Here is a 26,973-nt window from a genome sequence, read left to right on the forward strand (position 1 = left end):
TTCTCAAAACGACCCTTCCCCTCAGGAACAGAGGGAACGCTTGCATTTGGCCACACAGGTCTGGTTTTCTCTTTCCTTAAGGTGTTTGCTGGTTTGTTTTGTAAATCTGTTTATTTTCATTTTGATTGAGAAGACTGTCCGCTAGTGCTTGTACCCAAGGTACCACTTATTGACAGGAGAGAAGTAAGGAGGCTGCAGCATTTCTTCTAGAAGCAGACAAATGTTTAAAGGAGGCGGGAAAAAATCAGAGCACTGTTTTGGGTGTTGGTTTTGGCTCCAGGAACTGGCTGGAGGACGAAGTATTTCTTCATTTTTGTGACCTGGTGGTGGGGAGCCATGGCAGGCCTCAGGCCAGGCCCTGCAGCCTGCTGCTCACAAGGCCACCTCCCTGCTCCGTGCCCCTTTAATGTCTTTCTCTGGGACAAATGCCCCCCTCCAGCTCCAGCCTGCCTGCCCAGTGCTGACCCACAGGCATTTTTGCTGTGGCTGGCTTGGGATTTTTATAGTTTTTGCACACTTGTCGCATATAGGACACCATATAGGTGCAGGCCGAAGCTTTTCGCTAGCTGTTAGTTTAAGATCCTCACGTAGGACAACAAGTAATCCTGTAATACGCCTTTCTCATTGAAGGCGTAGGCTCTGATAGGGATTTGCAGGAGATTTTAACATTGTATTAAGGGAAAAAGCATCACGCCTATATAAGATGTGTATCTTGTCAATGTGACGGGGACTGAGGAACCACGTTCCCCTCATGTGGAGCTCAGTGTGGTCAAGGTCAGCAGCCCCTGCTTTGGGCCTGTGCAAACTGCCTGAGGTTTCCTAAAAGTACTGTGTTCAGAGACAAATTTGGGGAGAATCTGGGGAAACAAATGCACACAGCCCATGTTGCATGGGCAGCATGCTTGTGGGAGGAGGAGGAAGCCCACTGATAAAGAAAATATGACTTAATGGACTGCAGAAAGAGAAATCTTACTGCAGAAAGAGAAATCGTGTTTTCTGCCCATCACACACGGTGACTGTCATGGTGGAACCAGCAGGGAACACGATGCTCAGCCTGACCACCAAGCCCCTGTCTGGTGGTGGATGTGGGTGCCCAAAGCACTGTGAGACAGGCCAGAGCACCTCTATCATCATCATCATCATCATCATCATCATCATTTTCATTATTATTATTATCGTTATTAATTTATTTTGCCAGTTCAGGCTCTGCAGAAGGACCTCCAAATGCTGTTAATGGAGATCCACCCTGTTTATATGTTAATTTTAAGCCCGCTGACAAGCGGTTTGCTTTTCTCCTCACTTCTCACAGTTCCTTCACCCGTTGAAAACCACTGCCATGGGCTTAGGGGATAAGGTGCTGAGAATTAGAAAATAAAATCGAATCTGCAGGATGCTGAGGAGCGAGGGGGTACATGGATTGGCTGACTGAAAGTAGGAATGGATGATTTCTGAAAGCAAGCAGCCCTGATACCACGGGCGTGCATGACAATTACATCCAGTATAATACAAAATGTTAATTACTAAATTTTGAGAAATTAATGCTGATTAGCAGCTGCGTGTGTGACCTAAATACATCTATTCCTTGATCTTTATTCATAATGTACAGTTTATTGTTGATAAAGTAATTGCTGAATGGTGGGCTGGCCCGTGCGTCTTGTAGCTAAAGACTGAGGCCTGATTTGTAAATCATCTGAAATTTGTTGGCATCTGTTTTTGTTGAATATATACAGATTGGGAAGATGAATAGCAGCCTGTGGTATCGCCTTTACAACTCAACTCATACATATTCTTGAGAATTCATATTGCTTTTATTATTTGGTCACAAAAATGGACCTAATGCTTGTTGGCTTTAAAACACCTACTAGTGCTGCTTTCTCTCTCCATCTTGCAAAATATAAGACAAGGCCAAAGCTTAAATTAAAATCCTCAGGTTCTTATCTCTTTCCCACAGGAAAGCAAATCTGTGTTGAAAACCGTAAAATTAAGGGGAGAGCAAGGATAGCATAATTTAGCAAAAATTCATGGCACCAGATTCTGAGCTATATGACTGGAGGGATAGGTCAGACATTAAGAAGATACTGCCTGCTAATGCAAGTTCCTTAAGGTGGTGCTCTGAAAACAAGGAAAGCAGAAAACGCTGCACTGGTTCCCATTTGCTCCTTTTTCCTCTGCTCCCACCAGCCTTAACAATAAATTGAGTTGTCCATTTAATAGCCCTCCTGGTTCTAGAAGTCCAGAGAAATCCTTGATTTGTACTTGGAGTATTGTCGTAATGTCTATTTGTGCCAAGACTTGAATAGTGAGACTCAAAATTAATTTCATTGGGTTCCTAAATGATTTTTTATTTCTCTTAATTCCTGGCATTTGACAGGCTGTTCTTGCTGCGATTTATCAGCATTTTTGTCTGAAGGCCTATTACTTTTTTTTTTCCTCCTTTTCTTTTTTATTTTATTAAAAATCTGCTAGTTGCATAATTATTTTTGCCTCAGGGCAGGGTGCAGGGTGGTGGGGTAGAAGCTCGGAGCGCCTCTTACATGCTGGGATGGTCGCTGCGGTTCTTCCCACCATGGGAAAAGTGACATTTGTTTCAAGCAGTGTGAGCATGGAAGTGTTGCGTTGGCATGGATGAGTCCCATTGCCTTGCAGCCTTCATTCAAGAGCGTGGTTTGTGGGAACATCGCTTGACAGCACCCCTTTCGGGACCCTGTTGGGTGTTTTCAGCACTTTGATTCCTCCCTGGGGTGACATGGCAAAGCTCCCAGCCATCTCCGCGTCTCCTTCCCAGCTGGCCCCTCCAAAAATGCCACTGCCAACATGTGAAATCAGGCTCTTAAGGGTGACTTTGTAGATAGCTGCTGCACAGACTGAGAGATTTCAACCTGAGTTTATAAAATTGCAAGGGGAAAAGCCCGATGTACAAGCCAGCTTTGTCGGGCACTCGTCTTTGCTGCGCTGTGGTCCTGCAGAAAAGCAGGAACGTGATGGAGAGGAGGAGTGAAGTTGATAAAGTTGATGTTGCTGTGTGAGCTGGAGATGTGGCAAATCTTCGCTTTAAACCTTTTGCCTTCAGTAACATGAATATATTAAAACCATATTTTGTTATTGCGTTTTTATTATTATTAAATTTTTAAATGCAGCAGCTACATTTCACTAATGCTATTTTTTTTTCCCATCTCTTGCAGTCCAACAAGGTGCCAGTGGTACAGCCTTCTCATGCGGTTCACCCCCTCACCCCTCTTATCACCTACAGCGATGAGCACTTTTCCCCGGGGTCACACCCGTCTCACATCCCCTCCGACGTCAGCTCCAAGCAAGGTGAGCCCGTCCCAGTGCCCCCCATGCTGCTGATGGCTTTGCTTGTCATATTTTGGGGGGAGAGCTCTGGCCGTGCATGCCTACTTCCAGAGACAGCTGTTCTGCCGTGATGCTGGTATTTAACTTGGCTTTTTAAATCTTCGTGCTCTTCCTAATGTGATAATTCTGGCTTGTTTTACTCATCAGAGCCTTTTAAAATCTCAGTAAGCAGCAGCCAGCCCTCACCGCCCCCTGTTGTGCCTGAGGCTTGCAACGCACAGACACAGAAACAGCAATCATCCCTCACTTTCCCCAAAACCAGGGAAGAGCTGCGGTTATCAAAGTACTGCTGTGTTTCCCTTTTAATCAAAGCTGAATTCTCAAATTCTGAATTCTGTCTGAATTCCTCCACACAGTAGCTGGCATAACTGGAGCGTAGTCCCTAAAATACAGGGGGACAGTGTAGCACCTGCACAAGTTAAGGCTTTGCAAACGTGACTTTTATTTTTTTTTAACCTTCTTGCACCTGCTGCCTTCTGCAGAAAGCATCATTTTACATGTCCGAGTCACGGGTGTCCATTTTCTGCATGCCCCTGGGACTTCTCAAAACCAACAACAAACAAACAAACAAGCCCAGATCCCCGTCTGGTGACATTAGGGCTGCCCTGCTGCTGGGGGCAGGCTGGGCTTCCTGAGGAAGCACCAAGCCTGGGACTTGCACCCAGCGCTCCCTCTGGACACGTGGGTGATCCCAGGGGTTTGGTGTGGCCTTTGTTTGCGCTGGGTTGAGATAAAGGAGCTGGAAAGGCTGGGGTGAGGGGAGATGTGGTGGTTTGGGGGCTGCAGGGGGAGGACTGACCCCATCCAACATGGGTTTGGGTGAGCAGTCTAAGGAGAAGCCTCTGTGGGAGAGCTGGTGGTGAGGAGGGAAGGAGGGGAACGGAGGGCAGATGAAGCTGTTTGCTGTAGTCAGGATGTAGCTGCTGATATGAGGGGTTTTGGCTGGTCCTGGAGGGGTTTCTTCTGCAGGCACATGTCCCACAGCAGCTGGCTGAAAAGTTGGTGAAGCTCTGCCTTACCTGGACACGCGTCCTCACACAGAATTGTCCTGTTTATTTGGAGCAGTGTTTGGCCACCATCACCCAAGGAGAGAGACTTTTTGAGTCCTGACTTTCCCTGAATGCTTTATTTTTACATTGGCCTTGCTATGCCGATAATAACATGGGCTACATCCAGAGAATGCCATGGCCTTGTGGCCATGTGGTGTTTGCTTGTTTTTTAATTTACTCTGGCCTGTAAGTGCATGTAGAATATATTTTTTTTCAGAGCAGCGGAAGCAAACACAGCCCCCTTGTCCTCATTTGTCTTCCTTCGTTGCACGAGTGCCCAGGAGGAGGATATTTCTGCTCATTCCTTGAAGCCCCAGGGGTGCCGTGCGTGTTGGAGTGGGGATTTGTACCCCTTGCCAAAGCCAGCTGCGGCTGGTGGGGCACATCCCAATGCCACAGGCCTGAGCTCAGAAGGCTTTGGCTTTCTGTGATGGCAAGTTATTTTTCTCCTCATCTCCTGCAGACCCAGCCTGGACACCTTGTTTGTGTTTGCTGCCCGTCCTCCCTCCCCGCCTCATTTCTGTCTCTTCCCTGCGCAGCCCATCCCTCACGCAGAGCTCTGATATTTCTGAGCGGGCTTCTGACTCCTGCACTCAGCGTCTGGAGAAGATGCCGACGGACAATGTGGGCTGGAGGCTTCTTTTTTTTTTTTTTTTTTTTTTTTTCTTTTTTTTTTTTCTTCCACGGTCTCCTTGATGTGTGTGGTCTTCCCATGCTCCCCATTCCAGCGCCGCGAGCGTGTCAGAGCAGCCCCAGTGAAGTGGCCCGTGCAGTTGTTGCTGCTAAGGGAAAATTTTCCCTCAGGTCCTCTGCCAAATGCCTCCGACCATTGTTTCTGTCCTCGCCTCCCAGCGTGGGGCTGGAGCGCCGGGGTGCCCTCCTCCCCTGAAACCCCTCAGCAGGAAGGCGCCGGGGGGTCCCAGGGCGGCTTGCCCCCAGCATCCCCTCCCGCACCCCGGGCACCTCAGGATGGCCACATGGCCAGCGCCTTCCTCCAGGCAGTCAGCTCATCCTTCCCTTTAATTCGTGTTGTTTTTAACCCTCCTGTGAGCACAAGCTGGCCTCCCCGTGGGTCAGAACAGGCCGGCTCCTCACACGCAGCTCGGCCTGGCAGGAGGGAGGTGGTGTCATGGCTCCCCGGGAGGATCAGCTGTCACCAGAGAGGAGAGGCCGGGCTTGTTTTTCACCCTTTTATAACCGCACTGAAAGAGCCTTCCCTCACTGTTAAAAACCCTGTTAAAAACACAAAATGTTCTCTCTCCTGTCAGCCGCCAGCTGTTTTTACGCCTCTGAAGAGACAACTGGCCAGAGATCCGATCCTCGGGCTGTGGTGCGAGGTCTGAGGACTGAGCTTTTCTGAGGCACCAAAAGAGACAGAGTTAGCAGTACCACCACCCCTGTTGTTTTCCATCCTTTCCTCTGCACAATCCTGAAAGATATTCCTCAAATCTTATAATTAAATTCAGAAGATTTAAATGCAAACTGTGGGGTGGGGTGGGGAGGAATCAGTAGCGTCAATCTATAAAACCAAGTCTCAAGGTAGCGCACTCAGTCTTGGACCTTTGGAGTGTCACCACATAAATATTTAATACCCTTTTAAAGCAGCTGATTTAACATGTGAAGTAGACTTAACAATTCCTTCTGCTTCAGCCTCCTCTTCCCCAAACACATTTAAATAAACCGATGTCTTTGTGGCCTCTGCAACTGTAATTCCACGTCCCTTGGGGGAGCGAGTTTGAGGTGAAGAATGGAGACCAGGGGCCCTTTGGGGGCTGGGATTAGCTTTAATCTTGAGGTGATTCTTACAATTGTAGGACTCTGTGTTCTGGGGAACGAGGGCTGATGGATCGTTTCTGATGGGACTCTTTATTTTTCCATGAAACACTACCAATGCAAAACAGATTGACCTTGGAGCCCACAGGAGTCAACTTGATGAAGAGCTTAGTTGGAGCTGGAGTGACAATTGGAAGCCAAATGAATCATATCAAGTGTGACCATTACAGGCCTGAAAATGATTCTTAATTAACCACTGATCCTCTGTGGTAGCAAGTTTCCAAAATCTGTGAATCCATAAGGGAGCCAGTGAGAACATACAAGTAGCAATTTACCTAATCTAAGAGCTCGGCTGTGCTGCCTCTTTGGCAATGCTTTATTTTCCTCTTGCTTCGCGCTGTGTGTTAGAGCAGTTCCTCAGGATTTGGCTGGGTTTGGTGACAACACTTAGAGGATGGTATTGCCTAAAGCACCTGACAGGAAATCTGAACTTGTGCAGGTCCTTAACTGAGATGTTTATTGCACCTTTCCCCCCCTGTGTTTCCATTTGAATCACAACACAGTACGCAAGGTATTTATTATTTGGAAGGGGGCATGGGTGGCCTTTTGCTTCAGCACTGGCCATAAAGGTGGTTAATTCCAGGGCACTAAATCCATCATAGTGCTGGCTGCATTAGCTCTGAACTGTAGCTCGCATTTGCAATATTTTGAGGGGAAAGTCATTCATTCTTCTGTACTCTTTAACAGGCATGTCCAGACATCCTCCAGCTCCTGATATCCCTGCCTTCTATCCCTTGTCTCCAGGGGGGGTTGGACAGATAACACCACCTCTCGGCTGGTAAGATCTTTTAGCTTCTTTTCAGACAAGGTGCATGTTTGTACCCTCCGCTGTTGTTGAATCAGTCGCAGCATTGACAAAATAAGAATGTCGCTGCAGTAAGAAATGACTATGTTATTTAAGTTTAAAAGATCAAAAAATGTTGATCTTTGAAATGAATTGAATCTGGTTTTTGAACACGTACAGAAATTGAAGTGTGTAGATTTCACTTTGAAGTCTATATATTTCTTATGGCTCAGATTTGTGGCTCTTGGCATTTGGAAAGATAGCACAAAACAGTTCTCAAGGAATTAAATGTAAATTTTTAATAAACAAAATTGCAATTATGGAGGGGAGGGGAGGTAAGAAAGAACTTTGAAGTGTGTGTGTGTGGGGGGGAAGGCTTGAAACTGCACCAGAATGGAGAACAAACTTTTGCAGCTTTTTACAGTTTCTGTACAGAGAGATGCCTCAGTTACTGGGAGATTTTGCTCTTCTTGCTAACATTAGCACTCGAAGGATCTTTCTCTGCCATTGAAGGTGTCGTCTTCCTTTTGGAGGAAACGTGGTACTTTCAGAACGCAATCAATGTGACAAGGTGCCTCACGTCTGCTAGGGGTGGATAGGTGCTAGCCCCCAGTTCTGCCAGAGCAGGGAGCAAGGAAACTCAGCAACAGTTTCAGTGCTTTAGAAGCTGTGTCTTGACTAATTTGTGCCCACACAACGAGAGATGTAGATTTTTTTCATGTATCTGTGTATGGGAGGAAAACATAATCCAGATGACAACAGGCAGAGAAAGTAGAGCCCAGAAGACGGTGAAATGCTTCACTGCTGGCAAATCTTTCAGGAAGGGCCACATGCCTTCTTGTAGCAAATTATTATCAGATACAAAGCTAAAATATGGAAGCATCTGACTTCCCCCCCATCCCCCCTCATTGCTGCTAGGCTGACTCACCACCTCCACCACCACCAGGCAGTTCCTGGCATTCATTTTCCAGATGTGGTCAATCATTTCTTTTGAATGGTTTCTCAACGCAGAGGCTGGCGGGGAGGGGACTGGGAAGGAGGCTTAACCGGCATGAGAAAGAGGAGAGATGAGCTGAGATTTTACAAGGTTTGGGAGCGTGTTCGGTGCTGCTCATTGACAACTGGATGTAGCCAGCCTCCTGTGTGGTAGTGCTGCTGAGACTTCCTCCTCCCCCTTTTTTTTTTTGTTCCTCTTCCCTTTGAGCATTACTCGTTGCCAATCATTTACCCCAAGTGTGAAACCCGTATCCTGAACCCTACAAAAGCCACTCTCCCTTTTTCCCCCAGCTCTGAAAAGCTGCTCTGCCCTTCAATAAGTAATTCTTGGAACCAAATTGATGTGTGTGGTGGCCTTGCTGGACTGGTTCAGGTATTTGGGCTGAATTTGCAAAGGTTGAACTTTTAAGTAAAGATGCACTAAGATGTACTTGTGTTGTTGTGGGCTTTTAGGTTGTTGTTTGGTTGTGTTTTTTTTTTTTTTTATCAAACAAAATTCGAGTTTCTTAGAAAAGCTGGCCACTCGTTCCACACTGGAGAAGGTACAAATGAAGAGAGCCCTAAGTCTTCACAGACTGAATAAAACTGTTCAGGAGGTTTTCTAGCTTGGTAATTCACGCTGTGGTGTTCTTGCACTGAGCTACAGTGGAATAAAATGCCTCTTTTGTAAGAGCTGGTTAACCAAATCTGATTGCAGTGCATTTATATCTAGGTGAGGGAGTGTGTGTACACGCACGTGTGCTGTACGGGAGGAAGGCTGGTTGTTTTTCTTTCCTCCCCAGTGGAAACCTAGATTTGGGAATCTCTCAATAGCGAGGGAGGAAGTTCCTAAGTGCTCAAGCATTTGTTAGCTTCGAATACAGCCAAACTCTCGAAAATTTTACCTATTACTATTTTTGTCTCACCCTGAGCTCCCATCAAGTGCTTACAGCTCTAGAGTAACTATTGAATACCGTATCATGTGATTGATGGGTTCCTTTCTTCTGTGACCTCAGGCAAGGTCAGCCTGTATATCCCATCTCGAGTGGATTCAGGCAGCCCTACCCATCCTCACTCTCAGTCGACCCTTCCATGTCCAGGTAGGTGTAGGAGGTGAATGACTGACTGGGGAGTAACTGCTGGCACTAGAGGGCAAGTTGCTCTTCTGCTTGCATCTTGGTCTGCCTTTGCTTGCTTTTCAGTCAGCTAAAACTTTATGCGTACATTTTTATTTAACGTATATGTGCATACACAGTTTGCCTGGATCCCACACTGGTTTCACTCAGCATTTTCTTGGCAGTCTCCGAAGCATCGCAATTAGGAGCAGCGGCAAATTGTCAGCAGCTAATTGATCTGTTTCATCTGAAATGAGTCACTAGTTCCTTCCTCGGTGCAACGGCTCACATGCATACTTTGTTTTTACTTTACACGAGTATGAAACCAGGTGGATTGTCACTCTCGTCTGCGCTCCGTAGTTTTAATTTCCAAGTTGCTGGTAATGAGGCTCGAATCATTTAGGTATCACTCCGTGTAGAAACTTGCTCGCAGGTAGATATTTCACAGCCCCAGGCCACTAATGGCGAGGGATGCCAGCACGGCGTATTCGCACTGGTGTGTGACTCAGGCACTGTCTTTATGTCTAAGTGCAAGCGAGCGATGCTAACTGAGACTTGGCCGTGACACACTCCAGACTCCTCTCCTCTGCTTCTGCACTCTAAAGACAGCTTCTGCATCCTGTGCTTGGTGTACACAAGGTTGCAATGTACCGTTCTTGTTTTTTTTTGTTGTTTTTTTTTTTTGTGTGTGTGTGTGTGTGATCTGTAGAAGACACATCCTCTTGCACGGGGAATTAAGACAGGCCACTTGCTAAGTGGTAGGTCCTCTTGCCTCTGTTTGCGTGGGTGCCTTTGGGTTATCGCTATCCCTTCGCTTCTTTGCAGGGCAATGACAAGCATGTGCCTGGCAGGGTGACCGGGGAGAGAAGCCGTTCTTTCTGTACAATTAAAATCACCCAGCTGGTTACAGGGCTTCGTGTTTGCTTTATTTTCATGGAGTGGAGGATCAGGCCAAAGGGACTAGGGAATGGAGAAGGAGAGGCTGAATGCAGTTCCTTAACCAGCGCTCATTCAGCAAACCTTTAGCTTGCTGGTGGTGTTGCTGGGGGATTCCACCAGCTCCAAGCAAAGCGTGCAGGTTCTCCTGAGCACCTGGGGCTCAGCACCCCGAAGGCCCCTCACCCTCGAGGATGAGCTGGGTTAGCAGGGTGGGATGGTGGAGTTAGTGGTGCTGTTTTGTTTTCTATTTTCCTTCTCGTACAGATGGAAGGAAGTTTTACTTAGGGCAAGTCTTTCTTTTTTTTAATTCCTTCTTCCAAGACGCAGGAATTTTTCATCGTAATTAGTGTAAGCATTTGAGGGGAGGATAGTGAGCTTAGGTGATGCTAAAATCTTTTCATTTAAGTACCTCGAAAAGTAAGAGACTCCATACAGAGCTCTCAGGGACTTCTTGAAGAGACTTCTTCTTTTATTTTATTTGTTTCTGCATGGCAGTTCCCTCCTTCGCATTGGCTGGTGGTGGATAATTTAAGAATGTTTATATCTTGGTGTGGAAATACAGTTTTTGGTTAAGAAATGTGTATTTCTATTGCTAGTCAGTGCAACAGTACGACCACTAAATGTTTCTCCTGTGCATTGATAAAACTATTTGCCCGAAAGGTAATAAAATAACTTCTTCAAAACCAAAACATTGACCGAGTTTTGTTTTTCTTGAATAAAACCGGCTACAATGCACGAATCTTAGCCAAATATTTTTCATGCACTCTTAAAGAATCGCCTTTCCCTTGCAAGCTCCATGGTATTTGCATTCTTGGGGCGTCCTGCTGCTGTCATATTTGCTTGATGCCTGCCTTCAGTAGGGTTATAGACCTTCCTTTGTGTTTTTTTTTCTTTTAGGTTTTCACATCACATGATTCCTGGTCCTCCAGGCCCTCACACAACTGGAATCCCTCACCCAGCTATTGTTACACCTCAAGTAAAACAAGAACATCCGCACAACGACAGTGAGCTAATGCATGTGTGAGTCTGCCTTCCCGCACCGAGCCCCCTGTCAATAAATGTTTGAGAACTAATGCTGTCTGAAGACATGTCAAGGTCTAAAATGAATGAAAAAAAGAAATACCTCTCGTGACCTCTCTGAATTTTGACCCCTTATGTAACTAAAAAAAGGAGATAAGGGCGACTTTTTAGAAGAGTAATGAAACGTGAAGCCCTTGCTCATTCCAGTCCAGCACTTTTTAGCTATCAGCAGCAATCATCTCGACTCCGACATAACCATGGACCGGTCTACCCGAGGATGCTGCTTGAGGGTGAACTCATGAGCTTCTGCTGGAAAAAGTCTTAGCTGCAAAACCTACCAGTAGAAAGCAACGTTGCTGCTTAGTGCTTGGAGGCAAGAGGCCCAAGAAAGAAGCAGATGAGGGGCTGTCCTCCTGCCTGTAGCAGGGTACTGCAGATAACCATTCAGAAAGAGAATAGGTGAGATAGGGATGAATCTGGAGCAGATCCACAGATCAAATGTTATTTGCTCATCAGCCAGACACCTTGCATTAAGTCAGTTCTCTGAAAAGCTGTGAAAGAGGATGGGGCATAACCACTGAAATTCACGTCCTCGGGAGCTATTTCACTGTAACCACTGATTGGAAATTCTCATTTGGGTGGGGTTTTTTTAGGCTGAAGGTAAATAGATGCTTTTCTTTCCTCCTTCCCCCTTCCCCCACCACGTTTTAGGAAGCCTCAGCACGAACAGAGAAAAGAACAAGAGCCAAAAAGACCTCATATTAAGAAACCTCTGAATGCTTTCATGTTGTACATGAAAGAAATGAGAGCGAACGTTGTAGCAGAGTGTACTCTGAAAGAAAGCGCAGCTATCAACCAGATTCTTGGCAGAAGGGTATGTACAGAAGGGTGTGTGTGTGTGTGTGTGTGCTCACGTGTGCTGCTAATTTGTGTGTTTCCCTTTAGTGGGTGTGATGGCTCACTTTCTGCTCGAGGTGCTAACTAATGTGCAACTATCAAATTAGCTATAGAAGATAAAACATGCGACTAAAAATAAAAGCAAGGTCTTGATTTTTTTTTTTTCCTCCTCATCAAACTGGCGTCTGTTCCGTTCACGTCAGCGCCTCAGGCAGGGAATATTCTCATCCACACGTGGAAGGAGCATTCGAATCGCCCTCGCTGTCCTCCCTTAGGCTGGGATGCAGTCAAAGATGAACTCTGGACGTCAACGGAGATGGAACTGAGAAGTGAATACAAGCAGGGTCTGATTGTAAAATCACGTAGACTGGCAGGGATCTGTGCAGGTGGTTCAGCCCAACACCTGCTCAAAGCGGGTCCAGTGACCTCAGCTTGCTCAGGGACCTGTCAAGTTTTGAATACCTCTCAAGGAACCAGCTGAGTATTTGGTGATCCCAGACACATCCCAGAGCCTCTCAATGGCCTTGCTGAGAGTCCTTTGGTTCTGTGGCATCGCAGGCATGTTCTTTTCTTTCCATGCTCTCAAAAATTGCAGGCCAACCCACAGTTACAAACCTCGTGCTCACTGTCAGCATTGTTCCTCCAGGGAATGCAGCAGAGAGATGTACCCGTTTTGAATTTGGTTGCCCCACAAATTAAAAAAGGGATGACATTTGTAGCACGTGGAGTATGGATTCTTGCAATCCCCTTGCCCAGTGAACCCCATTTTTGACTCCTGGCTAAGTCAGTATGAGGAGGCACTACAGCTCTCTGAAAAAAATGTGCTTTTAAGTGGGAAGTCAGTGCACAACTTTAGCTGCTTCTCGTCTGAAGACCTATTTTACCCCCTCAAACAGCGCAGGAATCTCTTGTTGCTTGTCCCGGTTCCTTTAGCCCTCTTCTTTCTCTCTGATGTTCTTGTTGCTTGCTCTTAAAGGACACCTTGCAGCTTTTTTCTGTCCTTGCATGCAGGTCTCTGTGATCATGTTTTACATTCTCACCCCCCTCAGTAATTCGTCTTAGTTGCTGAGTACATCAGTCTTGTTTTCCTGACTTGAATGATGGCAGTGGCTCGTTTAACTCCATTTTGCTAATGAATCAGTGCTCTGCTCCATGCTTTTTTCCACTGCTCTGACTTCTATTTCCAAGTAAAAGTACCTCAGGTTCCTCTTTCCTGTGGTACAAACAACGCATGAGTTATCCCATATAATTGCAGGGAGATTAATTATTATCAAACGTTTTGTGTTCAGCCATCCTGGCCACTATTTGCTATGCTCTCTGCCACTTTGGAACGGGAGCCTCTGTTCCCGAGAGCTGATGCTCTGCATGCTGCTGGGCTCTCTGATGCTGCCGCTTAATCCGGAAGCCCAAGGCTGGAAATCCTCTGCTTTAACTAAGGAGAGCTTTTTCCTCTCCTTCCCACCCACCCTTGTGCCTCCGTGGGCTCTAGGTTTAAATCGTTGCTTCTTCACACCCAGCAAGCAAGGGTCAAGGCACAAAAACACCTCTCAGGGAAACCTTAGGCAGCCTTAGGGACCTTCCAGGTCTGCAGCAGGGAAGGATGCCAACTTCTAAGAAAAAAAATAAACTTCTAATCCAGAGCTTTCTCTGCATGGTTTGGAGTCCCAGTTTTGCTCTTTTCGAGCTCAGAGAGTTTTAAATGTGGGCACTGAAGCCAGTGAGAAACGCAAGTCCAGTGGCACTGCCACACAAGGACCAGTTTTGTAACTCTGAGTCCAGGTGACACTAGAAAATGAGGCAGAAAGTGTCAGCTACAGGAAAGCTCTATATAATTTGTAAAAAAATAAAAAATAAAATAAAAATCTAATAATGTTCTGAGTGGAAAAATAACTTTAGATTCTTAGATTTTTTACCTTCATATTTCTGGTGAGGCAGCTGTTCTCCGTCTGTCCTCCTGTTAGCAGCAAATAATGTCTGCAGAGAAATGGGCCGTCCCCTTATCGTATTTTCTTAAGGTTTCTCACTCCATTTGCACTGAACCAGAAATGTTCCACCTGTCACTGAGGCGGCCTGACCCTTCTCGTCCTGCCTCTTGCTGTACTGAAATTTGGCTGCCTCAGTTGCTCATGTGGAATTTTTTTTTTTTCCACAGTTGTAACTTTGCCTTTATCAGCTTACTTGCTGTTGCAAATGAAAAATGCTCGTTCCTTGGATGCTCGGGACCTTCCAGTCCTGGAACGCGTGCGTGGAACCCGAGAGCTGCAAACAGGCTGCGAGCCGCTGTGCGCTCGCTAACACATCGAGCTTGTCGAGGCAGACAAGTTCACATCTTCCACCATGTAACAAAACAACGTATTAAATCAAATGTGATTTGACCCGAAAGCCTAGTTCTGTGAATTATTCGTGCATGAGCTTCTCACTGATTTCATGGTTCTGTGTTTCTAACATCTTCCTTCCTTTTGTCGTGGCCCCCCTGTCGTCGTCATCCCTCTCTCCCCCAGTGCACATGGTCAAACAAGAAGGCACATCTAAAGCCGCAGCAGTGGACCCAATTCTAAACAAAACTCCTTTTCTCTTTCTGGTTCAGGTCTAGTAGATGTTCCCCCAGCTACAGAATTATTAGATACCGAGGTAGATGGTGCCTTTTCATCTCTGCACGTCTTTGGTTTCGTTTGGTGTTTAAATGAGATAAAGAAAGCAGGAAATTTATCCTTTCTTGGCCACCCAGGTCAGCTCCCGTAATTTGGAAGACTGCAGCGCTGTGGGTTTTGTACCTTAGAAACTTTCTGCAGTTGCCATTTTCTCTCCCTTTGTTACAACAAGAACTCAGAAGGCGGGTGCCTTGGAGCTCGATACGTAGAGGTTGATCTTGGAACAGGAGCCTGAGAGCCCTCCGTGTTGGCACTGCAACCCCGTGTGTAGCTGCTGCTCAAAAGCAAGACAGCAATCCCTTCTGTGGGGGGCAGCTCTCCGCCCTTCAAAGGCAGCACAAACCATTCCGTTTTGTCAGGAGCTGGAGTGCTTCTTTTTAAGCTTTTTTTTTTTTTATGTCATGTTGGGAAAGCTCGGTTCTGTGAGCGGATTATATGGTGAGCCCTGTTTCCATAAATGATTTTTGTCTTGCTCAAGGCACTTGGCAGTTACAGAGCTGACAAATGCCTGAAAGTTGTTTAATAAACACGGGTGCTTGTAACTGCTAATGAATTTCATTTTTGCAATGGAGGACTGAATCAAAGTCACAAAAACACTTGCTCATGTCATCTGTTGCCTAGGTATGAGTTATTTCCAGGTCTAATGCGATGTTTATTTTGTTTGCAGTGGCACGCTCTCTCCCGTGAAGAACAAGCGAAATATTATGAACTAGCTCGTAAAGAAAGGCAGCTACACATGCAGCTTTATCCAGGCTGGTCTGCAAGAGACAACTATGTAAGTCGCTCAGTTGAAGGTTCCTTCACCTAACAGGTTTTTTTTTTTTTCTTTATTTTTTTTTTCGCTTCTAGCTTGTGGAAATACCTGGTAGGAGGGATGGTGAACAAATATACAACATAAGCCTTATATTTGTTTGTACTTCAAACATCCAGAAAATTTAACGTTTCGTTGTTGTTGAGATGCATCTTACGAAGGTCACAGATTTTGAGGGAAAATAAATAGCACAGAAACTTTTTCATAGTCAGTCATCAGCACTGTCTGAAAGCTTATGTCCTACTGCACAGCTGTGAATTTTCCACTATTTCTATTTGATCACCTGCTCTCCAGAAATCTTGTGTAGACCTGAGCAAAAAATAAAAGGGGTGCCTCCCTTGCAGGAGAACCTAAAGCCCGGGGTAGTGGTGGAAGCTGAACTTCAGTTGGAGGTAATTCTGGATGCTCCACCCCTGAAATAAAGCCTGCAAAACGTGTACAGATAAACCTTACGATAGATTCTGCTTTTATAGTTTGGCGAGGCTGAGAAATTTAGCTAAGATTTTTTTTTTTACGATGGCTCATATTTTATAATTAAATATCAAACACTATTCCCGTGTTGCACAGCTTGCACTGCACAGTTGTGCTAGCGTGCTCGCTCCGAGCAGTCGGTGTAGCTGTTTGTTAGGTAACGAAGCCCAAAACCTTTCTGTCCCCCGTCAGGTGTAACATTATTTACTGCGTTTCGCAGTGTGCATGCCACGTCTGGCTCGCTTTCCCATCTGCATTAGGCTGACCGTGGCATTTCTCGAGTTGTGTCTCGTGGACACTGAGGATTGGGGGGGCGCCCGAACGCGGCGTTAACAGAGCCTGCAGAAGCACTCAGCGTTTCCAGCCCAGCACAGCTCCCGTTCAGTTCAAACACATTTTTTTGTTGTAAGCCAGAGTCTCTGAGGGAGATTTTTGGCACGGGAGGTGTTGACACAGAAACCATGTGATCATCTCCGAAGCAAATGCCTTGGTCTTGCTGACATCCGTGCCCGGTTGTGTAAGCACAAATACTACTGGAAGCCCTGGCAGCCTGTTTCAGCCTGTTGCTGCCTGTTTTACACGGCCGTCTTCCCTAGCAGATGGGCTGTCGTGACCTTATGCAGGTGGCTGGCTTTTAAAGTAGCAGGAAAGGTGTCCTTCAGCAGCTTACTTCACCTGTGGGGCACTGCCCGGTGACACTCAGACGTGTTGACTTTGTGAACCTGATGTGTTTTGCCACAGCCTGCTGCCATACAGCACAAGCAGCAGACCTGTGGTTTCCTAAATGCCTCGATAAGATGTTGCCTGCATCAGGTGGCACGTGAGACCTCTCTCAGACCTGCTTCCTGCTAACATCCTGTGCAGCTCTGACGTGCTCCAGCCCTGTGTTGCACCAGAGGATCCTCCTGAGCGCAGCACTGCTGAGAAGGCGGTCATAGGAGACCACAGGTTATCACTGAAACCTTTTCAGGTCCAAGTCGTCCTTTTTTTCCTTCATTTTCGCTAACTTGCCGTCAAAAATGAAACTATGCATTTAGCCAAGAGATTGCTGCAATATTTTGGGGTTGGAAGTGAATTAGAGAGGCCCTGTTTCCTGCAGCTGATCTGACAAAACAGTGGCTTTTAAGAAAATGTACCGCTTGGTTTTAATCCTTCTGCTTTGGTTTGCCCCGTTACTCAGGAGTTCAGGAGTTCCAAGAAAATGTTAAGCGTTGTTGTTAAACTGCTGACAATATCTGGGCACTTCTCATTGTGTTTTTTATTACTGACACCCAGAGAAGTCCTTCAGAGGTGTGCGGCAGGCATGAGAGCAGTGTTTCCATACCGTGGCGGTGTTGCCAGAAGCTAGTTTCAGCCCAGCTTTTTCCTTCTTTTCTTCCACTTCTGGTACCCACAGGTGGATTTCAGATCAGTGTGTGTCAGCTGAAGCCAGCCAGACTCAGAGAACAACAGAAAGCTCTCCTTGCGTGATTTTTCCATGTAACCATCTGCAGTAAGGCCACGCCGCCGCAGAGCAGCCTTGCCTGGCTGCCTCCACGCCAGAGCACACCGCCCTGATTTTCCCAGCCCCCTTGAAATCCACTTTCTGCTTTCCCAAACCCGCTGTCCGTCCCGGCCGAAGGGACGCCCCAGCCCTGCAGCTCTGCCCTTCCCGTCTGCGGCCGCGCCACGGCAGGGTGCTGGGACGTGGGGCACTCGTTGGTGGCTGCCAGATGTGCTGGGGGGCGCAGGGCAGAGCCAGCGGAGCCACACACCACTTGGCCACAGCTCCTCTCTTCACTGATAGCTCTCCAGGCACGGCCACGCGGCCTTTGCTCAGCCACGGGTGTTATCAGCACAGTTTTAGCTGGCTGGCTGGCACCCTGGGGCCAAGCCGTGGTTGTCCTAGGTACTTTCAACACCCTGTCTGCTGCTGCCGTAAGTATCCGAATGTGTGAAGGGCTCTTGTAAGAGCCATAAATTCGGATATCAACGTTTGTGTCATCGGGTTAGGAAGCTCGAGAAGTCTTCCGGGTGCTCGTGGCTGCAAGCGTTCGCTGAGGAACTGCCAGAAATTGTATTTCGATTTGGATACAAAAATCTGTATTGCTCATGTGCATGGTTCTCCATAGATGCTGAGGGCAAACCTTGTTAGCACTGAAAGAGTTGGAAGTGGGTTAGAAAGGGCTTTAACTGCTCTGAAAAAGATGTGTTTTTTGTTGTTTTTTTTTCCTAACCGCTTTCTCGGTGTCCAGCTGGCTTTCATTTCAATGTTGTGGGACAGGGAGGGATAAAAGACGTTGTGCGTGTGTAATGGGATGGTAAAGTTGCCTGTTTTGCAGGGGAAGAAAAAGAAGAGGAAGAGAGAAAAGTTGCAGGAATCAGCATCAGGTAGGCCATGACCGACTCTTCCTTAGCACTCACTTCAGGTGTGTTTCAGAAACCAGGGCTTGTGCTATTAATTTTCACATGCTGTGCTCTAACAATTTGCTGCTGACTGATGTTTTAAGATACTTCACTTTGAATGCAAGCTTGTAAAAACGCACACAATACTTGTTTCCTCTCCCTCACCCCTCTCCCTATAACCCTCCTGACCACATCAACATCTTTGGCTGAACTGACGCCTCGCTGCAGTCACTCTCCTGCTTTACCTTTGCTTTTCTTCCCCGCCAGTTGTATCATCCTTAGACTTCATCTCAAGTGCTGTGTGGGACCATTGGACACTGGAAAGTTTACACTGACCTTTTTTTTGTAGCCACTTTAGTTTTTAGCACCGTATTTTACGTTTCCATCTACACTAACAGCTGCCAGTAGGCTGGCTAAAAGCATCAGTGAGGTCTCCTCTTTGCCTTTAAAACACATAAAAAGAAACACTGTTTTCCCCAACACGAATGGCTGGTATAAGAACCATAAGGATTAAAACCCAAAACCAAAACCACAAAATAAATAAATAAAAAAAAAAATAAATCCATGTAATGCTGTAGCAAACAGACTTATTTGGAATGTGCAGAAACTCTGTAACAGAAATTTGTTAAAGGAAAACAATTTTCTACAGGTACAGGCCCCAGAATGACAGCTGCCTACATCTGAAGCATGGTAAGAACATCTCTAAAGCTTTCCTGATAAAAACTGAATTGTAAGCTAAGCTTTCTTATAAATTTTATGCCATAATATGAATTTTAGCAAAAATTGCAGAAGTTTCATACCCCAAAGTGAATGTTGCTTTGACTACTGATGGTTTTTATACCGGCTATCTACTAGGCGTCCACCATTTCACTTCTTAACCTTAATACTTCCAAACTGACCATACCTCACTGACTCGCTGCAAGTCTGCCTGGGAAGCACAAGGACGGGTTTATGTTAAGCAGTGCAAGCCCTCCCAGCCAGCAAAACGCCACAGCTCAGAAAGAGCAGGCTGGAAGCTGGCTTTGGAGCACATTTTATGTGCTGACACTGGCTGGCGGGGTACACTTTATTTAAAAAAATTGTTTATTCACCTGTATACTAACAAACCATCTGCTGAGAGAACGGGACTGTATTTCAGCTGTATCAGAGTTGTTCCCCTCGGCTGTACGGTGGTGTGTTGTGTGGGGTTTTCTTTGTTGCAGTTCCAGCCTGTGTTTTCTCTCTCCACACCACCTCCAGGAGGTGGACCCGCACCGGCTATTGCACACACCCAGCAGCACCACCCCGCCGGGCTGTCAGATCCTCCCTTCTCACTGCTTTCTCCCCTCTTTCCCTGACTCGTTCAGCCACACGAGCCCCTTGGCACTCGGTAGGCAGCGAAGCGACCTCCTCTGGGCTGTCCCCTCTGCTCAGACTTGCAGCTGGAGGGAGCCAGGTGGAGTTTGTTCCGTGTCGTCAGCCGGCCAGCACGGCCCAGGCCTCTCCTCTACCTAAACCAGCAGGCCAGTGAGGCTGAACTTGCCTAGGTTTAAGAGTTTGCTGTTTCGGTTCGCTTTTGTAAAGCTGAAAAGAAGGGAAAAGGCAAAATGCACGCGGACAGCCTTGCTCGTTGCGATATGCCAGGCTCGTGCTGGTTTGGGGTGTGGATTGCAGCATTTGGGTTCTGTAGGCCACACAACAAATGTAGCTGTGAAGTGTGGCTCCAGCAACTGTCCCAGGTGTTATACCTATAAAGCAACAAAAAAGGGCAAGTGCTTTAACCTTGACTTTTCTAATTGATACTTCGCTGCCCAGGCCCACGATTGCTGTGAGTGCTTTTCCCTTTGATGTTAACACAGCACCAGCAAACAACGCACGGCTGATACAGGAGCTACACGCTTTAACATTGTGCTCTGGCATATCTTTTGGCATATCTAAGTTAGTGCACAGAACTTAATTAGGAATGGGGTACGATTAGGGTTCATGTGACAGTTAAAAGCTGGGGAATGTTTGGTCTCTTGGATGCGTTACACCCCGAGGATGGCTGCCTTGCCTACACCCCGGTGCTTTTGTTGGAGTTTCTGTTTGCATTTCCCATAGCAGAGAATCAGTAGAAATAGAAGATGATGAAGCTGTGGGTTTTCTCTTTCTCTTCTACCTCTACATCCTTTCTGCCCTTCTCTTAAGGTCCATAATGGTGTGGAAACTGTTGTAATATCCTCGTCTCTGTCCTCGTACAATTTATACCACGAAGGGTGAGAAAGGGAGGCATCGCCTTCCTCTGAAGGGGAAGTGTGCTGCTGGCTCCACGTGGGCACGCGTCGGCAGCTTCACCGGGCGCTGCGTGCCGAGTGAGTGCTCTCCTCTGAGCCGTACAGATGTGCCCTAGCTGGAAGTAAAGGCACGGGATGATTTAGGGAACCCGAATCAGCCAGACTTCAAAGTAAACTTCTGAAGGTTAAGACTCCTGCCCTTTGCAAGCCTACTCCAAGGAATGTTTTGCCCACGAGCGGAATATTTTAGCAGGCCCGCAGCAGAGCTGTTGCAGTCTTTACTGGATGGAGATGACAAGTTTGGGAATGCCTTTCGGTGAGCTCGTGAAGACAGGAAAACACTGGCTTCCCTGCTCGCATGGCTGGTGCGAGGCAGAGGGGGAAGGAGGGTGGGAGGTCTGGGAAGGAGACAGGCATTCTGTTATCTGAGAGGAATCAGAAACGAGTAGGTGGCAAGACCAAAGAAAGAATCTCGAGATCAGCACAAAGGCGATCAGCCAGGGCTGTAATTAGGGTGATGTAAGTGAGAAGGATGAAATGGTGGGAGGGTTGCGTGGTGGGATGTTCAGAGGAAAGTAACGGAAGAGATATGGAGACATGCAAACAGAAATGATTTAAGAGACTGTGAAAGTGTTTTTTTTTTTTTTTTTCTTTCTCCATGAACACTTCAGAACATTACTGATCTTTAAGACAGACTTCTGGCCAGGTTCTTGGCTTGCTCTTCATTTGAGCAGTGAACTCAAGATGGTAGCATGAAGGTGCTCCTCTTCCCAGCGCTGTACACACCAGGACGCTCCTCATGGCTTCCCTGCTTAGGATGTAGCTGAGCTCCTCTAAGCCCTCCAGCCTGCTGAGCTGCCAATTTGTAAAAACACTTTAATATTAGAGAGTTTTAGGAATGCTGTGACCCGGTACTCCAGTCCTTGATAAATTACCCGGGGATACTCGTGAAGAGCTGCAGAACGGCCTCCTTGAGGGATTTTGTCTTCGGTTCCTATGGCCCAACACCGTGCTTCGATTAGCTCCCATTTGCTGAAGAAGTAACTCCTGTTTGTTACCCTCTCCTTTGAAATCAACTGAGAGCAGTGCAAGACCAGATAATGCTAAAAAATGGGTTTGGAGAAAGCCAGGAGGAAGGGGAAATGAGGAGAGCTAAGATCAAGGACAACGCAAAGACTGCCTGTTGAATACCTTTCAGAAGGACTTCTTTTATTTTTTCAGAAAGACTTCTTCCAGAAGATTTCTAAATGCGAGCAGTTCTGTGACCGAAGTGGTGATTACTAATTTCCTACCCAATTTGACTTCTGGGAGGAAAAACCAATATTTTAGCATCTCACGAGTATTTTTAAATCATTGAGGTAGTAGAAGGGTGCTACCAAAAGTGCCCCGATCATTCCGCAACACGGAAATAGTTAACTTTTTGTGCCTTGCTATGTGTGGCAATTGCAAAAGGCACATCGTTTGACATATGGCAGGAAGCAATTGGGAAGTCCTCACAAGCTACATAATTTAACATTGTGTTTTGGCATGTCTTCAAGGGCTGAAAAGAGTGATAGAGAAGTGTTATAGACATTTGAAAACCTGTGAGAAGTGAATTTGTGGCTTGCAAAAACTCCGTGACAATTAGCATCCAGATTAGCAAAGTTTTCAAAAATAAGGAAACTTGCCTAATACTGATTTACAATCAGAAGCACTTAAAGGGATCACATTAAGACTGCTTGACTTTAAGCAAGGAATAATCTGTAATGTTTCAAAACCCCTAGATGGAAATTCGGCGACGAAGAAACTTTGGATAGCGCTGCAACAAGAAATCTCTGCCTGGATTATCTTCTGCTCATTACTTAGACAGAAAATGGAGTTAGGCTGTGAAAGCAGAATATGAAGTGGGTGGCAAAGAACCAGCTGATGACCACGCTCATAGCTGACCCTGGCTTTCTGGCCAGTGTCCTAGAAAGGAGATGCAAAGGGGATGACGGTGGTGTAGGGACGTGTCCTGACTGAAGAGAAATGCTTCCTCTGTGCCCCCTGTCTCCCCGTTCCCTCTCCTGCCTGAGTAAAAAATGAAGTAAAAAAATGAGGAGCATTTGATGGATTGAAGTATTTCTGTGATCCAAATAGTCACTGACTTCGGTTAGCCTCAACCTTTTTCAGACAGGCACAGGAACTCGCAACGAGGAGGGGTGTAGCCCTCACGCAGACCCCCTCCTGCAGCCAGCCCTAACCCAACGCCGAGCCTTCGGGGCAGAAGATGGGAAAGCTGCATCCTGTCAGGCTCTCCGACAGCAAGGAAAACATCAAAGGAGCAAACGTGAAGGGAAGCCAGCTCCTGTTTAGGCGGCAGGTACAGAAGGGCACTGACACCTGCTGGGAGAGATGCAGCAGAGCATGTGGAGAGCCCCATTTCCCTGTTCCAGCCCTCGAACTGAGGGTGGGAAGGAGGCACGGAAGCAATTTTGGGTGCAGTCAGCGACCATGAGAGGCATAAGGGCAAGGCAAGGTAGGGGACGAGCACAGGTTTGCTAAATAAGAAGCAGAAAGCTCTGAGCCAGGCAGTCAGCGTGAGCACGGGAGGGACAAAACAAGGAGACTCTGCCAGGGTTTACAAAATGTTGGGTTTTGCAACCAAAGTCTTTGAGAAGATCAGCAACGAAGGCAGCACTTCCAGACTTCAGTGGCAAAGGACAAAACTTGGTAACTCGGCAGGAGGACACCTAAAACCTGTGGTGCTTGAGCTGCAGATGCTGCTGCAGAAATTAAAAGCGGCGTCGGATCATTTCTAAGGTGTTAGCAGCAGGAGGCTTGGGCCAGAGAGAAGGAGCAGCATTGTTCTACCACCCTTCCTGTGGGACAGGGTGGGGACAGGGAGGAGGCTGCCAGGGCACCATTCTCTTCTGGCTGAGGGCTGTGTGTGTCGGTGGCTTTAGTAAACTTAGCACCAGACTGGGGACTCGAAGGTCATGAGGAAACCGTGGAAGCAAATGGTTTCAGAAGGAAAACCGTGAGACTTCGGAGTGCGGTTTCACTCCAAACTGGAACGAAACCGGAGCGTTTCAGCGCCCATCTCATGTCTGCGTCGTGTTTTCTTTTTGTAGTGGCAAAAAGTTCAAAGGGGGAGACCGACGTGTGGTTGTGGCATTGTCACAAGTCCTCCCACTTGTTTGTGGAGCCCAAGCTTGGGTGAAGTCTGTCCTCTAAGGCCAACAGCGCTGCATGTCAAGGCAGTTCTGTCACAGCTCGCCCAGCAAACTAGCACTGTTTAGTTTCTGTCGCTTTCAGGGGTTGTGACTGAATTTCAGAGGTCTTCTGGCACATGAGTGCAAAGCCAGCCACCCTGACGACAAAACCAAAAACCAAAACCAAGCCTAGACCAACGACTTGCTGGTTCTGATGTTGCACAAGTCACTGCAGGTAGAGCCAATCTTCTACAACACCAGCTTTAAGCCCAAATTGCATCAAACACACGCGGTGTGTGTGAGCTCGGCGGTGCTTTCTGCGCACAGCTCCCACACTGCCAGTGCTGCTCGATGGGTGCGCGACGGTAGGAAAGGTGGAAGAGCTCTCAGACACGCTCTGCTTACACCTCTCACCCTTGGGTGCAGAAAATCACTCATTTCCATGACTCTACCCATGTATTAGCAGATGGAAACATTCAGCCCGTCTTTCCAAGCGCAGGAAAAACTCTAGCTTTTGTTTAATTGCGGCAGAAAAGGTGATCTACAAAGAAAACTTCACGTATGTTACTTCTTTTCGAAAATTTCCACTTAGTCCTTTGCCAGTCCCTCACATCTTTTGTGTTACCGGAGGTTAAAACTGCAGCAGCAATTCCGGTGCCCCCAGGAACAGCCAGATCCCTCTGCCAATCTCTCAGTCTATCAAACAAGCAGGGCGTGGAGTTTTGTTGTTGTTTTTAAATTAAAAAAAAAAAAATAAAGTAAGTCACAGGCATGGAGTCCTGGCTAAACGTCTGTCCCCTTCCTTAGTGCTTTAACACTTAAGATTTTGTCATTATTTTTAAGAGGAATGGGATGTGAGGGGTTCATTTAATTATTTCAGAAAGCAGAGAGACTTCATCTTGGTCTTCCCAGTATTTACTGTAGGCACTAAAGGGGCACAAGCCGATTTTTTCTTCCCCTGCAGATCACTCTTAGCACATTTTTCTCCTTTAAGAAGCTGCTGGAGATCGCTGTCTAGAGGTAATCTGGTTTTTATTACAAACACGGAGCCTCCCCCACCCCCCAACAGGAAAAACATGTCGTGGGCCTTCCAGCCTTCCAGATCTCGGCGCAGGGCATGAGGCTCACGCTGCCCACCCCGGGGGCTTTTGATAAGAGCCACACCTGCTTTGGCACCGCCGGCTGGCACTCGGCAAAGTGGGAGCCCGAAAACACCGGGGCGTTCCCAGCGCGGCTCCCGGCCTGCCCTGGCTCCCTGCAGGAGGGTGGCGATGGTGTTAGCAGCTCCTCACCTCCCTGCACCCAACCCCTGTGTTTGTGTTTGCCCAGCACGATCCCGATCCCGGGATCTGCTTTGGGCTCACCCCACACGCCGTGGCCCAGCTGGGCAGGAAGAGGAGCAGACGGCAGCGCCGGCATCGCCCCGCTCGGCCTTCAGCCCCGCTGCTAAAGAGCCTCTGAGCACCCAGAGGGAGCCTCGCTGGTAAATCATCGCCTGGTTTTGCGTCCTCACCTTTCCAGAGCGTTGGCTGAATGCTGGAAAAAGGTCAAACGTGTTCGTTTGGGACTTCAAAAGAGAAAGGACAGCTTCTGCCGTCGGGTCGCTGAGTTGGCCCCGTTGTTTAAAGCGCTGGATTCAAACCCAGGGCTGGAGACCGGTGCCTTTTTTTTTTAATTTATTATTTTATTTTAAATACACGTAACTGCTGTCATCTTGCATCTTTATACAACTGCGTAAATATAAACAACCTGCGGTGAGGGAAGGTGTAGACAAAAAGCGCCTGGCTTACATTTTTAACTTTCTCTTGCCTTCTGTGAAGAGTCAGAGATTCCCTTTCCCCTGTCCTTACTCCCAGACCCTCAGCCTTCCTCTGTGACCTCTCCTGATCAGCGTGACGTGGACGAGGCTGCCTAATCCCCTCTCCCTTGTTGGAGCAGGACGGAGATGAGCCGAGGGCTCCAGGAGAAGCACGGGGAGCACGAGGCACTCGCAGACCCACCCTCCAGTCCGTCTCCTTCCCAAGAGCGGGGAGGGATTTTGATCTCCCTCCAGTGCCCTTGCCCTCAGCCACGGAGCCCAGGTTTTTTAGAAGGCTTCATATTTATGGTGGAGATTCCTAAAGTGCAGTTTTACCATTTCATGAGTAACGCTTGCCTTGTTACTCCGACTTATTGTTGAATTTTATTTCTGTTCCTTACTCGAGGTAGTTTTTTTTCCTTTTTTTTTTTTTTCCCCTTTCCTCCTGCAGTCAGATGCACGCTGCAAATGGCACAGACAGTGCCTCCTATTGTGGCTCAGGCTCAAGACTTCACATATGTAAAATGTGACTTGCAGCACTTTCTTTGAAGCCTAACCACAGCCAGGGAGCTGTAATTGCAGTCTTTGATTGCGCCGACTTCACTTGTGGATTGGGCTTTGCTAGGGCATGCCTTGCTTGGCCAGACTTCAGCTACAGCCCCCCAGTGAAGCCTTAGATGTGGGAAGTCTTCAGTCTCCTTCGCTCATGCCTGTGGTTTCTTGAAAAGAATCCTGAGTTGACCTGTTTTATATCTGTAAGGCAACACGACCGTCAGCCTTATTTTTTTAGGTATTATTTGGTTTATCAGCAGCGGGAGCAAGTCGTGCGGCTGGGGAAAGGCTGGGTTCTAGGTGCTGGTTTCGGGACGGCCACCGTGTCATTTTCTGTGCTGCACTGTCCCCTTAGAAAAAAAATATATAATATATATGGGGGGGGCTTTGCTGTGCCCGACCCCTCGCAGAATTGGAGCAGAATCTGCAGCCTCGCTATCGGGCAGAGCTTGTGGAGAGCAGGCAGCTGCTGCGAGCGCTGCTCTGGCCCCTGTCCGAAAAAGCTGAGGGCCAGAGCAAGGCCGCGGTGGTTATTTTAACCTCCTGACTTCAAAGGCAGCTCGCTGGTAGGGGAAGGGGGGAGGAGGCAGGGAACCATCTCAACAGAAGAGCATTTCATTTCCTTGGGTGCAGGAGACATTCCTGGCTGCTAATGGGGAGTAGCTCTGAATCACGGCGCTTGTATCGGGCGGCTGTGAACTACTGGCCTGGCGCCTCAAGGCCATTCCTCAACAGGAAGCTGAATGTTTTCATGTAAGACTGAGAGGAAAACCTTCCCAGGAAGAGCAACCTGGACCAAAGCTTTGAAAAGCCAGGATGAAAAGGCACAAAATAAATATAAAGCTGCAGGGTGCTCTCCCCAGTGTTCCTCTGCTGTTTGCTTGGCCTCCCTTTTCGTGCTCCTTGGAAAGGTA

At 47.3% G+C, this 26,973-nt stretch overlaps 1 protein-coding gene across 4 annotated transcripts in view; it reads left to right on the plus strand.

Annotated features, from left to right (window-relative positions):
- Positions 1–26,973, plus strand: part of LEF1 (lymphoid enhancer binding factor 1) — a 56,421-nt gene that overhangs the window by 27,351 nt on the left and 2,097 nt on the right. The window contains exons 4-11 of one of the 4 annotated variants that reach the window (XM_032187486.1): positions 3,183–3,315; positions 6,924–7,014; positions 9,012–9,095; positions 10,947–11,069; positions 11,781–11,943; positions 15,285–15,392; positions 18,221–18,269; positions 18,934–18,974. In XM_032187486.1, the coding sequence (XP_032043377.1) occupies positions 3,183–3,315; positions 6,924–7,014; positions 9,012–9,095; positions 10,947–11,069; positions 11,781–11,943; positions 15,285–15,392; positions 18,221–18,269; positions 18,934–18,968 (786 nt within the window). In that variant the 3' untranslated portion in view covers positions 18,969–18,974. The remainder of the gene's footprint in view (positions 1–3,182; positions 3,316–6,923; positions 7,015–9,011; positions 9,096–10,946; positions 11,070–11,780; positions 11,944–15,284; positions 15,393–18,220; positions 18,270–18,933; positions 18,975–26,973) is intronic. The other 3 variants (XM_032187485.1, XM_032187488.1, XM_032187487.1) reach the window with 3 other exon arrangements.

The sequence above is a fragment of the Aythya fuligula genome, chromosome 4 (assembly GCF_009819795.1).
Source record: "Aythya fuligula isolate bAytFul2 chromosome 4, bAytFul2.pri, whole genome shotgun sequence".
In the NCBI taxonomy this organism is placed as follows: domain Eukaryota; kingdom Metazoa; phylum Chordata; class Aves; order Anseriformes; family Anatidae; genus Aythya; species Aythya fuligula.